General features: G+C 34.3%; 4 protein-coding genes across 6 annotated transcripts; 1 reads left to right on the forward strand and 3 right to left on the reverse strand.

Annotated features, from left to right (window-relative positions):
* Positions 1–249: 249 nt before the first annotated feature.
* LOC119073322 (glucose-6-phosphate exchanger SLC37A2) lies at positions 250–5535 on the reverse strand. Of its 2 annotated transcripts, XM_037178711.1 has the most exons (12): positions 5314–5509; positions 5009–5170; positions 4753–4934; positions 3303–3394; positions 3094–3244; positions 2461–2813; positions 2254–2295; positions 1354–1552; positions 1143–1291; positions 953–1076; positions 802–885; positions 252–738 (listed from the first exon to the last, which is right to left on the reverse strand). In XM_037178711.1, exons 2-12 carry the CDS (start codon positions 5134–5136, stop codon positions 584–586), a joined length of 1659 nt encoding a protein of 552 aa, XP_037034606.1. In that variant the 5' UTR covers positions 5137–5170; positions 5314–5509; the 3' UTR covers positions 252–583. The 2 variants fall into 2 exon arrangements, with proteins under 2 accessions (XP_037034607.1, XP_037034606.1); XM_037178712.1 differs by lacking the exon at positions 2254–2295 and having other exon boundaries at positions 250–738; positions 5009–5535.
* A 1143-nt stretch (positions 5536–6678) lies between these two features.
* Positions 6679–9397, reverse strand: LOC119073320 (U3 small nucleolar RNA-associated protein 4 homolog). Its single transcript, XM_037178710.1, has 6 exons — positions 9130–9397; positions 7906–9064; positions 7661–7844; positions 7393–7601; positions 7077–7265; positions 6679–6988 (listed from the first exon to the last, which is right to left on the reverse strand). The coding sequence occupies exons 1-6, from the start codon at positions 9300–9302 to the stop codon at positions 6773–6775; spliced, it is 2130 nt and encodes a 709-aa protein (XP_037034605.1). The 5' UTR covers positions 9303–9397; the 3' UTR covers positions 6679–6772.
* A 1681-nt stretch (positions 9398–11078) lies between these two features.
* LOC119073327 (calcineurin subunit B type 2) lies at positions 11079–17879 on the forward strand. Of its 2 annotated transcripts, XM_037178719.1 has the most exons (5): positions 11079–11235; positions 11488–11527; positions 13710–13712; positions 13816–14114; positions 15163–17879. In XM_037178719.1, exons 1-5 carry the CDS (start codon positions 11233–11235, stop codon positions 15331–15333), a joined length of 516 nt encoding a protein of 171 aa, XP_037034614.1. In that variant the 5' UTR covers positions 11079–11232; the 3' UTR covers positions 15334–17879. The 2 variants fall into 2 exon arrangements, with proteins under 2 accessions (XP_037034614.1, XP_037034615.1); XM_037178720.1 differs by lacking the exon at positions 13710–13712.
* Positions 17880–17901: 22 nt separating this feature from the next.
* Positions 17902–20365, reverse strand: LOC119073325. Its single transcript, XM_037178717.1, has 2 exons — positions 18080–20365; positions 17902–17999 (listed from the first exon to the last, which is right to left on the reverse strand). The coding sequence occupies exon 1, from the start codon at positions 20269–20271 to the stop codon at positions 18253–18255; it is 2019 nt and encodes a 672-aa protein (XP_037034612.1). The 5' UTR covers positions 20272–20365; the 3' UTR covers positions 17902–17999; positions 18080–18252.
* Positions 20366–20373: the final 8 nt, after the last annotated feature.

The raw sequence follows: 20373 nt of genomic DNA on the forward strand, positions 1-20373 counted from the left end.
CAACAACGACTGAAATAAACAATGATTTAGTTTACGTCGACTTTAAATAGCAATATGTAAAGTTAATTATATGAAATAGAAGACTGTTTTAAGGTCAGTAGAAACAATTGGGTCAAATAAAGTAGCAGATTCGATAAATCTCTCAATGATATGCTTACCGTCTGTGAAAATGTTAGCGTGGATCCAATGAAATAGCATCCGCATCAATCAACAATTGCAGGTAGACTAGGAAAAAAACGAGACGTAGAATATGTTGGATTGGTAAGATGTATTTTTTTCGAAATGTTTGTTCGTTACAAATTACAATGTAATACATAAAATAGTGGAATCATAGTGGCTGATTACAATAAAAATGATTTAACGAACATGTGTAACAGATAGTAATCAAATAGGTAAATCAAGTAAATTTTCATCTTAAACAATTAGAGAAACGATACGAGGAGAACTACCGACATCAACATCGTAATACCGATTATACAAAAATACATTCATAGAAAAAGTTCTAAATTCTCCTACCCTCTTAAACGAATCAACAAATAATTTAAAAAATTTCGTCTATCTAAACTACTTTCGTTATTTTAATTCAATCTATGCGAGGATTTCGTTTCTGTCGAATGATTTCCTTTCGAACTAGCCGCAATAACAAAATTAGTGCCATCACATCGGAGAAAACTAGCATGTGAAAAACGTTCTCCCAGCCAGAACTTGAAACCAATCCTGCCAATAGGGGTCCAACGGCTGTAATAGATTTTCATTTGAATAAAATAGTTGATCGAGAAGATTGAGAAAGTTTTCCTTTACCTGCACCAATGGATCCAGTTCCATCAATAATGGCTGTTACTGTAGCTAAGGCTTTGGAGTTACCCTCAAGCGAACTGTGTGTCCCTATTGATCAATCACAATTAATACTTTTTTTTGTCTTGTTCACTCTGACTGTATCGTTCCGACTTACCCAATTCAGTACTAACGGATGTCGTTATTAGAGCATACGGCCCATTGACTACAATTCCAACAATGAACAGCAGGAAAATATTTATGGCTAATGAAACGGTACCAAAGGTTTGGTATACTAGTAGCTATGAAAAAAGGGGAAATCAACAATGAATCGGTGGCGAAAAACGAATTTGCAAAGAAAATATTACCAATGGAATGGCAAAGATTAACATTCCCGCACAGGTACACGCCGACATGCCAGTATAATCTGATAATACTCCAGCGGCAATAGCTCCAATTATACCTCCAACATCAAACATCGTTGACAGGTCAGCGCTGTGAGTAGCGCCCATACTTGCTGAAGTAATTAAAATGCATAATTAGTTGACGGACCTTAAGTTACGGAAATCATTTACTCACTTGATGATTGTATGTACAGTGGCAACCAGTAAAGGAAAGTGTAGCTAACAAGTTTGGAGAAAAATAAGCACAGTGAATATTCGATGACACCAGGAATTTTCAACGCCCCAACAAATCCAATAGCATCACTGGCGGGTGAATTAGGGTTGACACGTTGGTTTAATATCGGAGTTCGCTCGGTTGGTCTGTGATTTACTTCCTGTGTTTATGCGATAAAATACCGTTTTTACAACTATCACAATTTAGTATAACAAGAAAGAGATAAAATCAATCAATCATCATAAATGTGGGACAAATGCGAGGACAAATTAATGAAATGGTGTCTTTGGTGTGAAAATAAGCAATTTGCATCATTTTTACTACACAAACATAGGCATCTTACTCAAAAAACTGTTGAAAAGCTTGAAGTGAAGTGAAGTGAATTAAACCTTACCTCACGTCATGAGTAATTCTGTTAAGAAGCTAGCACTGACAATGAATATGATTTTCAAACAGTTTTGCAATGATTTTCTACACGTCGATTGAAACTATGAGAAAATTTGAATGATTTCAAGCATGATTGCAAAAGTAAAATTGAGATGAGCCACCAATGAGCTGCGATGAAAATAAGCGGACAGTGTAGAAACTACAGAAACTGAATGCGCAAAAGCGTAGACCTTTCAGATAAAATAGATAATTCTAAACAACTCAACAATAATTCAACATCAAGCAACATACAAATTAGAGTGACAGATGAAGAAAGTCTTATCACAAGGTAACGCCACAGGTTAGTTAAGAATAGAGGAAAAAGAAGAATGATAAAAGTAGAATTGCTGCAAACATTGTCCAATCATTAAAGAAAAATAAATTTTGTCTCTTAGGAAAACAATGTTATGAGATACATAGTTGGCATGCACTTACGGAATTCACACTGCCGCGCAGCGATCGAATTGAAGGATTTATCTAAATTTTAAAATTTTAAATATAAAATTACTTTCCATACAATCATTCCATGACACATGCTCGTATCGTTTCGAAATAAAATTCTAAATTGATTAACACAGCCCTCACACATCAGATAATAAAAAGCTTAACCATCATCGACACAAAATACACCAAATAACTCACTTGTTCGCCAACTATAATATCCGTATCGTCCACATCCGATTCACCGTCAGACATGGAACCACATTCAACTCGACTGTAGACGCCGCGTCGCTCAACAGGAGCCGTTACACATTCCTGACATCCGACTATCTCCGGCGAATCAACCAGAAACAAAAACATTCCGAATCCAACCAATCCCATAATGAAGCCGGGTACAATGAATGAATTACTCCAGTCCGTTTCGACATAGTGGGCAGCAATTAACGAACCCAAAATGTTTCCAATTGACGTATGACTATTCCAAATGCCAAATATGAGTCCACGTTTCGATTTGCCGAACCAACGACCCAGTACAGTCACTACACCAGGCCAACCTGTGAAGCAGAATATTTATCAGTGTCAGCCATAGAATAGAAAATGGGAATGAATGACCAAATGCACGAATAAACTTCCACCCGATACAGGACCGTAGCTACTAACAGGTAATCTGGGCATTTCCGACGGTAAGAGTTGTGGCAAATCGGTTTTTCTGCAATTTCACCACAGAAACATTTTAATGTCGTCTTTATGAACAACCTGATGCCTACCGTCACCCTATTAAAACCGGCTAGCTACGGAGCTGATCCGTTGTAGTACATTTCGAGTATTGCTTACCAGTTGTCTGACAAATACCAGCCATTGCTTGGACAATAATGAAATACCACATCGAGTGAATGTCGTATGTCTTAGCAATTCCAAAGAGGTAGGTGAAAATGCCGGACAGTAACATTCCGAATGTTAAAAAATATCGTAACGAAACTCTTTCCTGTAATAATAGACCAGTTGGCGTTTCTTATAGTTAAAGAAAAAAAAAATTAACTGACCGCAACGAAACCGGACACAAACATTGCGGCACCATACGAAAATAGAAAGGCAGAATCAAGCGTTCCGAGGAGAGCGGCTGAGTCCGGACCATCTGTCAAATGAAAGTAAAACAAACCGAATCAATATTTTTACCGAGAAACTAATGGGAAAATAATTTGGGGCGCTTCGAATTTGTCAAAGTAAAATTTATCATCAAAGCTATGAAAGGCTATCATCAAAGATATCGCAAACGTTTCTCTTTTTCAATTGAAGTACCTTAACCTAATTAGAATGATTCTTTATGGGACTTAATGAGGTAACAACTACAAATATATTTGGAGGAGGTCGGCACTATAAAGGGAGTGTAGTGAACTTATGAACATATTTTTAGCCAAGACTGTTGAGTTGTTTTAACAATAATAAAAATGAGTAATGCTTCGACAACGGAAAAATTCGAAGGAAATTGCTTTTGGTAGACAAGTAAAATGACACCTCGGGTCATTTGTCCATTTTAAACTCATTTTGTTTTAAAGCAACGTAATATATATTCGCTACTTGCTTATCTATGATGTGATTTAAAACGAACACATTTCTAATTGAAAATTCACATATCAATACTGTTATCGCATTTTCTTTTAATCGGAAATCGTTTCCTTGTCGTGTTGTCAATTTAATCAGACCGTGTGTTTCTCATTCACGACAATAATTTTAATTGAAACACCTTCCGTCATATTGGTATAACATATTCATCTTAAATCATAATCTTTTCCATGCAAATGGAGTAAAACCCATATCTAAAATGACGATTAGAAAACGTGGCTAGATACAGATAGCACTGTCAAAAGCACTGTTTGATGAATGGCAATCAAATTATCTCGAGCTATTGATAGAATGATATCTAGATAGAATTTGCGCCTTAAAGTGCAAGGGGCCTCAAAACACAGTAATCTCATTTTTTTAATCTCACTGAAGTTAACAAAGATGTGTGAGATATCAAGAATTATAGACACTTACCGCTTGTTGCAGCAACGTTTTTTTTTTAGAATTTTGTAATTGTAATCCGCACGTTAGCGATAACGTCAGGAACTAGATGCAATTTATCAAAATTTAATCTCTCTTGATAGTTGAGTCGCAAATTTATGGGTACACATTATTCGGCTAGATCAGCGTTACAATGTTAAATATAGATCATAGTCAATTATATTTGTGTACAGACGAATCATAAAAACAAAAACGAATATCAATGAGATTACATTTTCTTATTCTACCTGAAAAACATCTGCATCAATAGTGAAAATGATAACCAGATCTGGCGTTTCGATAGCAAAAAAAAAAAAACAAAAACAATTTGATGAGAATATCTAATGACGATGTCAATGCCAAAATTCGACCTCCAAAGACAAATGTGTTGTTGTGGATGTGGTATTTTTTAGAAAATGAAAGAAAGAAAAAGAAAGAAGAAGAACTCACCGAAAGGGGGATAATCGCACCACGTACTCTCATTGGTGGTTGGTGTCACCTTAAAATCTTTGGGCATTAGCAAATCGGAACAATTTCGATGTAGAACATTTTTGACCACAGATATTGGCTTTCTCGTTAAATGGTAGCACATATAAGCCAAGTACGTCAGTGCGAGTACCGAAAACTTGTAGCTGTAATGGGTTAGTGTTGAATTAACTCTTAAAAACACCAAACAGGCAACTGATGTTAGAAGAATTTTGTTTACGTTAGTACTCTGTTGAACCGTACAGTCGTTCCGAATCCAATTCGATTTCCAATACTTTGGATGATCCGAACCCCAATTGGAATATCCGAGTAACTGGTGCTCATTTTACGTTTTCTAAACAACCGCATCAATTTGTAATCAAACAAAGCGAATACCAAAAAGCTGATGCACAAAACATAAAAAGAAAAGTGATTTATCGACCGAAGAGTCTGATTATTTTTTGCTTTGTTTGTATTTTTTATGCTGCGGGTTATTTTATGACACTACTGAGTCATCCACGATAGAAGACCCGCAAAATATGTTATCGTTTTATAGACAACAAAAATTGACGTCTAAGTCAACACAAAGCCTCCTGACGACATTGTTGAAAAAAATTTCATTTTTTTTGTTAAAACCTCCAAGTCAAACTTCAATTTATAAACAAATTCGAGTAAACAAATCCCGTTCACGCGTTGAAGATGCACAGTTAATGACACTCCACTAATCACTAAAAAAAATATGCTGCCAGATAAGTACACAAATGACAGGCAAGGCAACGTGATAAAGTTGAAAGTCTTATCCGAAAAAATGTCGAAAATTCGTTCGAATGAATCGTTTAAATCAACGCACTCCAAGAACGGTCGGAGCGATCTGTACGGGTCTGTGCTTACATTGAAACGCTCTAGCAAACATATGATAAAAACGGAATTGTAAGAAAGAGAGAGAGAGAAAGAGACCAGCTAATCATATTCTTTGCTGCAAAATGTAACATGTAAAAGATGTGGTTGTCGGGTGTCGCATAAGGTAATATTTCGTTGGCATATTTATTTGAGGACACACAAAATCCCTCAAAACTCAAAATTTTCGCTCCACACAATGTGGACATTCAACTGATACATCAAATCCTCGCCTATCAATCTAATCCGACTCAGTTCAAAATCAAATTACACTCCGACAATATTTAAAAAATCCGAAAAATCGGCGTGAGTACAATTTCAGGGAAAAATCAACCGTTTTTCGTGATTATTTTTTTGTGTGTGTAAGGAATAGACAAATTAGTCCGATATCCCTCACTTCACTAAATTTTATCGTGTTTAGTATTAATCGAAAGGTAACATCAGTAGCTTTCAAGTCCCATTTTGCTATGCTTCGACTTCCCTGTGGACTTTTATGGCCGTTTAAAGTTCAGTTTTCATTCGAAAATTATGCTTCAAGTCCAGTTGTAGTGACAAATATGGTCAAATTTGATGTCATTTGAAAGCTACTAAAAATACCTTTCTAACAAGCGATTCATGGGTGGTCTAACAAATAGGGATGGTTTTTGTATTTTCGAAATATTTTTTGACTTTGGACCAGTGCCCAGGGACTATTTTTGAGAAATTCTTTGAGAAATTTGAGAAATTCTTGAGAAATTCTTTGAGAAATCTTTGAGAAATTTTTGAGAAATTTTTTATATTTTTGAGAAATTTGAGAATTTTGAGAAATTTGAGAATTTTGAGAAATTTGAGAAATTTTTGAGAAATTCTTTGAGAAATAATTGTGAAATTTTGAGAAATTCGATTTCTCAAAATAGTCCCTGCCAATGCCAGCGCCGTGACGTGTATGGCATCTTTGCACTCTATCTATTCCTCACAAAACAAAAAAATAATCACGAAAAATAGTTGATTTTACTCACGCCGTTTCTTCGGATTTTTGAAACACTGTGGAAACCCCATTAAAGAGTACATTGTTGGGTACTTCACTTTATTTTCACCTATTTACATTAAATTTAATTACATTTCCGCCTTATGATACTCCAAACAGTTTGTGTACCATTGATGGAGGTAACTGTTCAATTAGTGTTACCGGGTTTACAACAACGGCAACAATTTCACTCGGCGATAACCAAGCCATGTGTACGAAATGTTCATAATTTCCCATGTGTGTAATCAGTTTATAGTGCTCCGCCGATGTTAAGTCTTTCGATTGGTCTGATTTCAGTTTCTTTGCTAATGTAGGTGCCTGTAACGAATAAGAGAATTATTGAGTAAAACTGTAACATTTCGGTTCCTCGGACCAATCAGTTATCAAGCATCGGGACAGCATTTACCTTGGTTTTTTCCAGCACAAACAGGAATGAGTCATTTTGCAGTATAACGACATTTTCATTGTTTTCATCCAATAGTATGTTGTTGATCGCTTTATCAGTCGAATTTTTCAAACTGCGTGTAAGCTTATCCTTTAAGAAGGCGTCCGATGCACAAACGATGGTATCTGTGGTCAGATCATATTCGAAAATCTGCAATTGAATTGACACAGATGAGCGGATAGGGTTTGTTAGTGCGATTGGAAAATGATCGCGAAGCATCGTTTAGTAATTTCATGACACGACTACCGTCTCTTGAAATGTAAATTTGCAAACGTACCTTGTAGTCTGCGAAGGCAAGAACGATTCTGTTGGTTTTGCTGTGCATGGCTATAGCAGTAGGTACACAATTTTGCTTTGAAATCTGTTTCAAATAACTCCATCGATTGCCCTTATTCGTCCAGACCGCTGTTGTTCCACAAGTTCCAACACAGACGAGATATTTTCCGCATTTTGACAAGTAAATCAAACGGATGGTATCTTTTATGACTGAAATAATCATTGATTTTATCGAGAGTGAATCAATCTATGAAAATTTATCCACTCACCTCCTTCCGTCGAAACTGTTGCCTTGAAATCAACATCATCGTTATACGACAATGAAAATATTTCGATGTCTCCACTATCCTTCACACAAAACAAGTATTTTGAATCTGATGAGAACAAAACCTTAGCACATGCAGTGAATTTATCCGACGTAACTTTGACTTTGGCTAGTGATGCTGTTTGTATCTAGAACCAAAATAAATTTGTTTAGCTTCACATATCTCGTATAGAAATGATTCAGTTGTACCTGTGTGTCCAATTGGAATAGCTTCAATTTACTTTCGGTGGAAAAAATCAAAAACTTTCCGTTTGGCGAAATGCTAGCGCACGTAATTGGTTTGCCATTTTTGTTCTTCAGTTGGACCACACTCTTTTGATTTTTGTCCATAAATAAGAATTTTTTCTGGTTGCCGTCCTCTTCGCTCAACTGAATAATTTCGTTTGGTGTACCCAACTCCCAAACCTCGAAATAATTGAAGTATTTTAGCAAAAGCAATCTTGCTTCCACAGCAACGACAGCGCATGGCTCTGGCAAAAATGGACCGTATTGGGTTTGATTGAAACTAAGTTCTTTGGTGGTGCATGACACATTTATATAGCCATTCACACCACCCGATATGATTTTCTTTTCGTCAACAAACGCCAGCGCCTTTACATCATGGTCATGGACTGATCTCTTAAAATTACGCAACCATTTACGTGGAGCACCATCCTGCTTCTCTATGGCAGCGTAAATCTTTATCTTTGGATCAACACCAGAGCAGCAAAACATATTTTCTTCGTCGTTTACGGCTACAGTCAAGACATCAGCATCTAAGGCATTACTGATTGAATCAATGTGTGTTCCATTTTTGCCATTCCACACAGTGATGAATCCCCTGGAATCTCCAGCAATTATAGTCAAATCTTTAAGTACGACCAGCGACCACACATTAATTTCTCTGTTCTTTTCTGCTCGACCAGGCGACATCTTATATATGGGTTGACCATTTGTTACGTCCCATACTCGAATTATATCAGTTGATCCCGTAACTATAAAACGTCCCGTCGAATCATATTTACAGCAAAGAATAGGGCCTTGTTGCTGATCGAATGGTTTTGACGGATTAATATCGTCACCTTCGACGGAAAATGTGTTCAGGTAGCCCTCATTCGTTCCAATAGCAATGCATCCATTGGCATTATGAATGTCCATGCACCCTGCCCCATTACCAGTTAGCGTAGCTTTGGGCGTCGGTTTCAATGTTTTCGAATTCCATTCAATCAGCTCTCCAGTTAGGCCGGTAGAAAACAGTCTATTGTTCAACCAACCCAACGCTTCCACCGACCATGACGGGTCTCCTAAAATACACTTTTCCATGTAAACAGCAGATTGCATGTCCCATATTTCGATTGATGCATCGTCTCTGTAAATTAAATTAATTTTGTTGGATTCGATCGGTGACATTGTTGATATATGAAAATTGCTAACCTCGAAACCGCTAATTTGCTTGTTCTTCTGTTATAAGATAAACATTTGATTTGTCGAGGTGCTGGATGGTAAAATCCAACGTTGTGGATTTTGAAATGTCCGGATGACTTGTTTTTGTCTGCTTTATTCATTGTGTCTTTATGTTGTTTCACGATTGCACAGTTCAAGACCATTTGAAATCAACAATAATTTTTATATTCGAAGAAACAAATGCGCTCACACGTGTGTTGTCAAAACGAAACGTCATGGGGGAAAAAGACTGTACTAGATTCATCGTGCAATAAATTTTCAGCTGTGGCGAGAGCATCAAAGTTGAGCCACAGGTGCCTTTTTTGAAGGAAGGTAAATATAGTGAGGAGGTAATGTCATATACAACCGAATCAGATGTGCAGTGGCACGAAAGTTTGCTATAAACGCTGTCTTTAAAATAACAAAATTACTTAGAAACCTGGGCCATCTGTTTTGTGATAGGCACAACATTTTGTGAAACACAAGTAAATCTTAGTCAACCATTAAAAAAAAGATGTCAGTGGCAACGAACTATTGTGCAAGGCCGCGGCGTCTGAATGGCATTACCTCCGCCCATATATTTACCTTGGTTTTACAACTCAATATTTTCTTAATTATTTTATTATCTATTGCCCTAGGGTGCTCATGAATCAACTCCTTCAAAAGGCGTTGTTTTGATTTATTTTACTACTGCGTCGTGGAGGCCCCTTATTTAAATTAATTTTGTTCTTTCGACTATTCTTGGAGTGCGTCTGTATGGTTGGTACAACCAAGGTTCTGAAAGAACGGGTTAAGACACTTCTGAGTTGACTTTGACGAAGAGATGTTTTTTATTGAACAGTCCAATACCCTCTCTAGCAACCAAACTAGGAAAATTAAGGTGTTAAAACTTTACAGTCATAGAAAATTTTACACTTTTAAAAATAAATTAAATGAAGTATGAGCAGCGATTTCATTTTTTGTGTTGAAAATATTACGTCTTGATTAACCATTTCGGCATTCTAAAATGAATAATTTGTGATTGTGACGTGTTTTTTGGTGTGTTGTTCCGTTATTTTGGTGTGCAAAAATGAAATAAAGTTTAAAGTTTGTCTTTTTCGTGTGACGCTAATATTGCTTTAAAAAAGAGCGCGGCACGGCAACTCTATTACGAGAAAAAGTCAGTGTCACATTTGTCAAAATAAGGTGGCATTTTGACTGCGTCAAAACGAAGTTTGGTTGCTAGAGAGGGTATTGAACAGTCTCATTACAGATTGTTTGAAATGTCAACTTGATAAAACTTTTTTTTTTCTTCAAGTTGACATTTCAAACTATCTGTGAAGAGTGTGTTCAACAAAATGTACCTATTTGTCAAAATGTGTGTGTCACCCGCTGTCGTGGGTGTCTTAACCTGGTCTTTCAGAACCTGTACAAGTACTAAAGTACTACATGTTCATTTGTGAAAAGCAATGTATATTAATCTAGGGAAAATACTAAGAAATATTATTTTCTTATGTGATCTGTGGCGCTCGATACACTCTGACCGTCCTCGACACCCTCGATATGAAATTTTCAATTTCCTAGGTTAATAAATAACTATTACTTTTGCATAAGACATACCAAATTGCAACACAACGGATTCATTATTAATTTCATTCAATGAATCCTATACAATAATTCAATAATTCTACAAACATTCATGGTAGGAATTCGTTAGTTTTAGCTATATATGTCAGTATGGACAAAATATTTTAATATCTTAAGTCTCAAGATCCATACCGAACAAGTTAATTGAGTAGAATATCGTAAACTCAACATAATTAGAAATGACAAGTGTGTACTCTAGCTCTATGCAGAAAACGAGTTACTTCATGTAAAAAAGAGTGTGCGAGAAAATTCAAAAATTATGTGGAACGGCTCACAGTGTTGGATGTGCCAATACTTTTACATCTGAAAACCCGTATAAAAATCGATCGGACAAGATTTCAGCAGACCAGTTCCTGGGAGCCTTTGGAACTTGTAGAGAAAAAAATTATTTTTGCATAAAATCAAATGAACACTTGAGTGTAGTTAATTAGTTTACTTAGTAGTGGAAATATTAGAAATTAGATAAAAATGGTAAATAATTTTTATTGGATTGTTTCGGTGATAGTTTTGTGAAAATTCCATTTAAAGAAAAATGTGTGTTTCTGGCAATATATAAAATAGCCCATGGCAGACGTCAATATTTTCGTTGAATTTTTTAGGGATCGGTCCAAATGATTTTTCCACGGCATATTTGGCTTATAATCTTAATATTGTGCCATTCTTGATATAGATTTTTCGTTTAGAATGGTTATTGCTCAAATGGTATATTCTTATTCTTTACAGGGGAACGATACTTCTCTTCCTATGGAGATGTGCTCCAATTGTAAGTGTTTTTTTTATTATCTTTTGTTTAATAAATGTAAACATATACATACCACATTAAAACACACTTTTTTGGGCAATATTTACTTACTACAATGTATGTACCTAAATCTTGCTTTTGCACACTGCTTCAGTTTATTTTACTTTTTTCTTCTTTTGTGTCTCTATTGGTGAAATCGCGTTAGTGTTTTTCATTTTTTTTCCTTTATTGACAAATTTGAAATATATTCTAACACGACATTGGGTCATTTCAAAATTTGTTATGTTAATTTTGCCTTTTTATAGCGAATAAAAAATGATTTTGTTCTGTTGGCGATGTACACACTGGGATAGGTTTACACAATTAGCAAACATGAGATACAATTATATATTATATTAGTAAACAGTAAATTAATCTAATTAATATCTAGATGTTGTTGAGGAGAAGAAAAAATATTAATTTTAGGTATAAATCACACATATTCACCTAGAAAAAAATGCCATTTTTGCACAAAATGCAAAATGAAACTCTATTATGGTCCATAATGAGTCAAATAGTAATCTTTGTTGAAAATGTGCTTCTTAGAGTCAGAACAAAACGTATACAAAATAAATCAAAATTTGTAAAACGCAAAACGCGCAACATACAAATTCGTTTTCCGCATTTTTAATCATAGACGTTTCGTTTGTAGTAATTCATCTCTTTGAAACATATTACGTGCTGGGAGATGGTGTCGGTTTTTATTTGCATAGTGTACAATAGATCTATTTGCGCTTAATGGAATTTCAACTATTCGTTATTTAAAGACGATTTCGATCTATTATATTTTGCTAGACACTGTCCACTACAATGTTCTATGCCATATTAATTTGTTATTTACTTGACGATAACTCGTTAAGGTCAAGATTCGTCGAATTTGTAACAATAACTACTTGTATCTCTAAGAGGCACTTCTATGGATACTGGATCCCATGGCCACAAAAACCGATGGAGGCATAAGATATGATGAACCATAATCCGTTACTTCCATTGACAAAGTGTTGTATTGCTTTGACTTGACCAAAATTGTTGAAAAAATTTCTTTTTCATACCTAACCTAGGACCCGAAAAGTGCGACTTCGTCGCACTTTTTCTCCGACCAATATGAAAAATACTATTCGTACCACGGACTAAAAGTCTTTTTTAGCGTATTCGATTCCAGACCTCGCCTTCGGCTCTGCCTGGAAACTTCTCACACGCTAAAAAAGACTTTTAGTCCTAGGTACGAAATGTACTATTATTCAACGAAGGGCGAACGAAACGTGTTACCGTTTACGATTCGTGACGAAACGTTTTACCATTTACAATCATAGTGCGGACGAACAACAGAACAAAACAATGCTGATTTCGGCGTATCACGCCATCATCAGTGCTCCTATGTCTTGCATATCAGCACGACACAAACTGAAGTGAGCAATCGCTTCAATTGTACGAGCATATTCGTTGAATAAAAGAAATTTTTTCAACAATTTTGGTCAAGTCAAAGCAATACAACACTTTGTCAATGTTGAATTACTGACCAAGCAATACAACAATTTTATCAATAATTGCATTATACACACATTACGTGTTCGAATCAGCTTCGCTTAAGAATTGAAACCCTTTACCGCGAAACCTTTTCAATTCCGATTTATTTACACGCAAATTTTTTTTCTTCGACAATGTTTTTCGTAATGGAAATGAACAGAGTGTAGTCGACACTCTTTATCATATTTGGTAATCATAACACACGTATATATATGTATACGTGAAGTATATATATCAGAAGATCTGCGAAGAAAATTTTAGATCTCAAAAAAATGTTAAATATTTTGTCAACGTTTATGTGTTCAAGGTTTTCCAGCCATAGACATTTTAGATGTAAAAAAAAACATTTTTGTTTATCGTCGAATCTAAATGTTATATCGTAAAGCATTTTTGTAGTTTTAAAACCAAAAAGAAGACAACAATTTTTTTTATCAAATTAAATAACTTTTTCAAGTAGTTAGATAGCATTCAATCAAAGGTTGTAAATTGAAATTATCGTATTTTGGTTTTATCACTAAAATTCAAAATAATAAATGTTATAATCAATGTTTCACTATTGGTGTATTATCATTCGTTTATTAATTCTATTTTCTGTATTTCTCTTTTCTCCTCTATTCAAAAATTGGACTATTTCCAGTGTGTAAGTCGCTGATATTTGCAATTAAATTTTTTTATTTGTTTTGGTTTTGTTTCGTTTACCTTTATTTGCAATGGAAATTAATTCGATTTGTACGGAATTCTAGTTGATGCAGATGAAATTCGACGACTGGGCAAACGTTTTCGCAAACTGGATTTGGATAATTCGGGCGCGTTGTCGGTGGAGGAATTTATGTCTATTTCAGAACTTCAGCAAAATCCATTAGTTCAACGTGTTATTGATATATTCGACGCGGATGGGAATGGAGAGGTCGATTTCAAGGAGTTCATTCAAGGAGTCTCTCAATTTAGTGTAAAGGGTGACAAATTATCTAAGCTACGTTTCGCCTTCCGCATTTACGACATGGATAATGACGGTTATATATCGAACGGAGAATTGTTTCAGGTGAGTGGATCGGTGTTGTTCAAAAACTTGACATTTAGGATCTTCGCTTTTCAATTAGTTGTACATACTTACCGTACACAGCAACATTCTTAACGCTAGAAACAAAGTTAATTCGTTCCATGAACTCTGAATCGAATTCTTTCCACCAAAGTACTCACGTTGATATTGTATGTGGTGTATTGGCAACCACTTCTTCAGTAACTCATGAAGCGTGGTTCAAATTGATAAAATAATTCAATGAAATGAACAGCAATCAATGACAGAATGTAAACATTTTAATCACTGTTTTCAATCAAGTTCATAGCCTATTTATGTAATTTATGTTATTTAATTTTCAAAAATTCCATAAAATTCTGAAAAGATTCCTAACAAATTTTCAGGAATTTTTAAGAATTGAATTCCAAAAATAGGATATGATCTGATCAAGTCCCCTTGTCAGTTGCAAGAAAGTCCTATCTTGTAGAAAACTCTTCAAAAAATTATTATAAATTCTCTAAACACTTCAAAATTGACACAGGAAAGTCCTCTGATACTCAAAATCAATAATATTCACAAATCATTTCTAACTATTTTATATGATAGTTTCTGCAACCCGTTGTGAATAGTTAATCAAAAAGTGGCTAGACATTTTATTAGTTTTCGATAAAGTTAATTAAAAGAATCCAAATTCAGCTTTGTGTTCATTATATGACAGTCATCATGTTATTGGTGCACATGCGATTTCTAAACAGCTGTAGCTAAACGAAAATTGATAATTTTCGAATACGCTCATCAGCAATTAATAAAAACTTTTCATAGAGTTGATGTGAACCAAATTTGTGTCCTCAGCTGTTATACCAGCTGGCCTACTCATTGCGTATGTGTGTTTATTCGGTTTTACCACTACCACGACCGAGTGTGTGACTGTTGAGATCCGTATAACGTCATAAAGTTATCGTCCAGTTATTTAAAAAAGAGATTGTATGTTAGTAAATAGAGCATAAATAACCACAACAAATATTAATCGATCTTATAGAATCACACTCATCAAATTGTCCATTAATTGTAGGTTTTAAAAATGATGGTTGGCAGCAATCTAAAAGATACTCAACTGCAACAAATTGTGGATAAAACAATTGTATTTGCCGACAAAGACGAGGACGGTAAAATTTCATTTGATGAATTTTGTTCTGTTGTTGGTAATACGGACATCCATAAGAAAATGGTTGTTGATGTTTAAATATTAATTTAAAATTTAAAGAAAACAAAATATATTAAAAGAAAAAAAATGTTATTTAAAGATGAAAGTTAGTGTTACGGTTGTATAATTTTCCATTTTTTTTCGTTCTTCTTTTTTTTGAATTCAATAAAGACAAATATCTAAAATCGAATATATACTAGTCACTTTAAAGAAAAAGAATGAATGAAAAAATCCATAGAGCCGAAAATTTTGTTTCTTAACGAAATGCCGTTTTTTTTATTTTAAATTTAACTTGTGTAATTCTATCCAGTCTCTTCCTCGGAAAACACATTGAACCGGCTTTGATTTGATCTTCTTTTGGTCCGATTCGGGGTTGAGCATTAAGTTAACATTTTAAATAAAAACTTACAAGAAAAAAAATATTTAAAAGAAAAATAAAATTGAAAAGTTACTTAAAAACAAACCTATTTTTCCAAAAATGGACAACTGACCACTTTTTCGGATCGGTTTTCCACAATTTGAAAGGAAAATTAATTAGTAAATTGACGCGCGTGTGTTTATTTTCTATTAAATTATATATGGTGTAATAGAAACGAAACTTTTTTAAATTCAAACAAATGGAAAATATACATTTGCATTGATTAAAGACCTTTCTTCTTTTCGATGAGTGTTTTTTTATACAAAATATACAAACTAGCACTGATATTAATTCATTTCGAAATGGCTTTTAATTTTCATATACAGGAATAAATTATAAAAAAAAACAATAACCAGAATAAAATCATCAAATCGAAGTAATTTTTAACCAAAATATAAAATTTTAATCGAATTTCGTGAATCTACCATCTGTATTGTGTGTGTTTGTTTCAATAATATACGAAAACGGGAATATTTTCTTTATGGTTAACGATTCATTTCGATTGGATGTGCTAAACTGTTCAACATCGGAAAGTATTTTTTTCAATAAAATTATTCATTCAAATTCGCAAAATATTTTCAACGAAAATCATTCTCAGATAGAACCCGGGAAACAGATGACATTATATGAAATGAAATCTATCGCTAATTTTTTTTTAAAACAACAAACAAAAGGATTAATTTTTAATTCAACGTATTACTACAATACCGCATGACGAAACGCTAAGAATTCATGAAATCAATTATTCAATTTAAATTAAAATAAAAGGAAATGTATGTCTTATAGTGTACTTATTATATATTTATTTTGGGAAAGATCTGTTAATTTTTATTTACTAATTTAAAATCGTTTTACAGAAGAAAAAAAAAAGTTGAAAATATATTTAAAAAAATGAAAGAGAAAACACTTAAAAAAACGTCTAATTAATCAATAAAATATTTATTGAGAAAATGTAAAACACAAAAAAAATTATAAATGTTCTTAGAATTTATGCTAGATGAAAATAGTATAGGAAAAAATATGTTGTCAAACTATTGTCTTTGTGTAGTAATTTAGCTATTCAATGTTAGTTATTGAGTGTATCTAAAAAAAAAAAATTCATTAAAAAAACAAATAATATTTGTCTATCATGATAGTGAACTTAAAAATTAAATTTAAATAAAACAAAAAACTAATAAAGAGAAAACTTAACAACAAAATATGCTTTAACAAATATATTTAAGTAACAAACAAATATATCTTGTGGCAGACTCTTCTTCGTTACTACCTAAATATACTGACAATGGAAATAATAAAAAAAACACTTTTTTAACCAAGAAAAAAGTGAAACCACAACATAATTAAAATTTAAAAAATAATTAATGAAAAATTAATTATCTAAAAAAGAAAGAAGTTAGTGTGCCTTTCAGCGGTTCATCTATTATGTGTGTATAACTAGGAGCCTCATAGTAAAGCTACCACGCTAACACACACACACAAATAACTGAATAATAAAAAAAAGTGTAAAATCCTTCTTTTTCTCTTCCAAACAGATGAAACGTGTGGTGTGTCAATGTATCAAATTTCTTTTACTTTTTCTTTTTTCTTTGTTTTCAAATCCAAATAAACTTTTTCGATATTCATTCACGTTGAGAGTGTGCGATTCAAATTGAATAAATATTCACTGGTTGCCCGATTTTTATAAAGGAAATTTGATATTTTATTCAGAATACCCTCGATTCATTTCGTTTTTCTTTGTTAGGAAAAAGAACGATTTTTGTGGTTTTATTTATTCGAAAAAGAAAAGTTGTTCATGATATTTACTCACTAAAAAGCACTATGAATGATAACGTAACATATAACAAAAAAACTTTAATAAAAATTCAAAAGAAAAAAAAAATTAAAAATTTTTTTAGACAGTAAATAAGCAACTTATTATAATATGATAAAATAACATTTCAGCACATTATGATATGAATCTTTCTTAGCACATTCAATAAAAAAGTGAAGAAAAATCCTTTCAAAATATTAAAATTAACTAAAATTTAAACGATAAAAGAAACTATAAAAATAACAAAGAAACAAAAATTTCAACATCTTTTTTCCTTCTATCATTATAATTAATGCATGGAATTTACAAACAACAAACAAATTCTTTAAAATAAACAACAAAATCCTTTGACAAAAATGAATTGTTTCTTTAGATTTGTTTTTGTTGTGTAGCTGAGGTTTTGGTTGCCAATGATTTTAAAACAATTTTGTTTTCAAATTGCCGACGTTTCGACCTAATACCAGGTCATCATCAGGGCTTTATTTTTCATGTAAATAAACAGAAACGATTTTTCAGTTTAGCTATTCGAACAAGGTCGGAATTTTACACATTTTTACCTAATTGGTCAAAATTTAGCGGTTATCACAGCCTGTGCTCATTTTAGAGCTTTCGTCAAGAAAATTAAAAGGGTTATAAACTTGCATTAGCCGGTGAACTTAACAACTTTACACGAAAAACAATTTCTTATCGGTCAAACATAGGTGACAAGTAAGTTGTCGGTGGTGAGATGTCAATTATTCGGTGTTGCATGATTAATTACTCTAGTCCAGTTACATTGGTCATTTTTCCCAGCGAATTGCCGTAAGAGATTGGTGTATGCTGGAGCAATTCGCTCGGAGTCTTTTTTGTAATTGCAGGCACGTTCTTGGTTCATGATTATGTGATTGACTTCTGATATTTGCAGTTTGCGTTTGTTGCTGTTACGATCAAGTATTTTAATTCTTTCAAAGTCGAATTGATGGCCAGTTGTTTTGGTGTGTAGCGCCAGTGCTGAAGAAACTTTAGTCCTAGCCAGATTGGTTGTAGATATAGAATTTTTGTGCTGTTGTCTTCTGGTACATAGTTTTTGGCAAGTCTCACCAATGTAAATGCAGTTACAGTCCGGACATGTGAATTGATAGACTACACCCGATGATTCGGTCTTGTCGATTTTATCCTTCTCCTTCGAATAAAACGTTGCCAATTTTTGGGTCGGACGATCGGCAATTTTGACTTCCGGTATGAAATATTTGATCTGTTTTTTCAGCGATTCAGACATGCCAGGTACGTAGACAACAGATGCGAATTTTGGCGTAGTGTTGTCTGCGGGTTTCTTTACGGTGTTTGGTTTTCTCTTAGCTAGTTGGATGATGCGTTGAATTTCAGATTGTGGAAAGTTGTTCTTCGTAAGTATGTCCTTTATTTTGATGGTGTTTTCCTGGTGGTAAGTGGGGTGGCTATACTCGAAGACTTTTTTAGCAAACGAAATGGCTACATTGGAAACGGTTTTCTTTTGGTGTGCCGAGTAATAGTTCAGCATACGGTTTGATGCGATTGATTTACTGTACCAGTTCGTAATGACGGAGCCATCTTGTCTTCTGATTGTTAAATCGAGGAAATTAATTGACGAGTTGGTCTCTAATTCACAGGTAAATTTTATGCGGCCAGGGTCAAAAGCATTGAGCTTTTTCAAGATTTCGTTTATGACCGGTTCTCTGCATATGACTAGGTGGTCATCTACGTACACTATCCATACGGATGGTGGGATGAGTTTGTCCTTTTTGAGCTGTTCGATTACCTGACTGATGATGTGTTCAGTGACGATTTGTACGATTATGCTACCCAAGGAGTTGCCCATGAAGATACCATTAATCTGACGGTAGAATTGTCCTTTGTATAGCAGATAGTTGCATTCATCCAAACATATCCGTAAAAGCTCGATGAAATCTTCTTTTTCCATAGTGGTGTGCGGACGTACCTTTTCGTCAAAATCATTTTTAATAAGTTTAATGGCTAAAGCTGTGGATATCGAGCCAAAACAATTTTCCATGTCGAACGATGCCATTCTGTGTCCACGTAGGATGCGTTTGTTTCGAAGAGCGTTGAAAGCTTGGCGAGAATTTTTGATGGTAAACTTCGGGTTTTGGTAAGCTTTGGACAGGATGGATGTCAATTCTTTTGAGGCGTTGTAGGCTACAGTCTTAACGGTTGACGTTACTAATCGTAGAGGATGACCATTGCCATCAGGTCTTTCCTTGTGGATCTTGTATTGGCCAAAAACGCGAGGGGGTATGGCTGTAGTTGATTGAAGGTGGAGGCGTTGTTTTTTGTTGATGGAATGTTTATCTTGGATGGTCTTCAGGTGGTTGTTGAGTTTGCTTTCGCAACTAGTGGTCGGATCCTTGTCTATGGGTTGAAATTGGGTTGGATCGCTTAACAATTCTTTCATTTTGAACTCATAATCTTGTACATGGCAAATGACCGTTTTGTTTCCTTTATCGCTGTTGGAGATAAAAATGTCTGGATGTTCTTTCAAAAATTTCGCGGTGATGACGGTTGCTTTCTTCAAGAATAACTGGATGCGATTGTGACTGGGTGACGTCTTGGAAAACTTGGTCAGTGTGTAGGTCAGTTGTCCACGGACGGCGTTGACCAGATTCGGATGGGAGTACCTCGAAACTATGTACTCTAGATCCGTAATAATTTCTGGAATCGGGGCTCGTTCTGGGATGAGCGCAAACTTTGGTCCAAGGCTCAAAAGGACGGACATTTCATACGGAATTTCTACTGTTGTCGTATTCTTGATGAACGACTCTTCGTATTTTATGTCGGGCAGATGGCCTTGAGTTCTTAAGAGGTGCTTAAACTTATC

Source organism: Bradysia coprophila, unplaced genomic scaffold (genome assembly GCF_014529535.1).
Source record: "Bradysia coprophila strain Holo2 unplaced genomic scaffold, BU_Bcop_v1 contig_138, whole genome shotgun sequence".
In the NCBI taxonomy this organism is placed as follows: Eukaryota; Metazoa; Arthropoda; class Insecta; order Diptera; family Sciaridae; genus Bradysia; species Bradysia coprophila.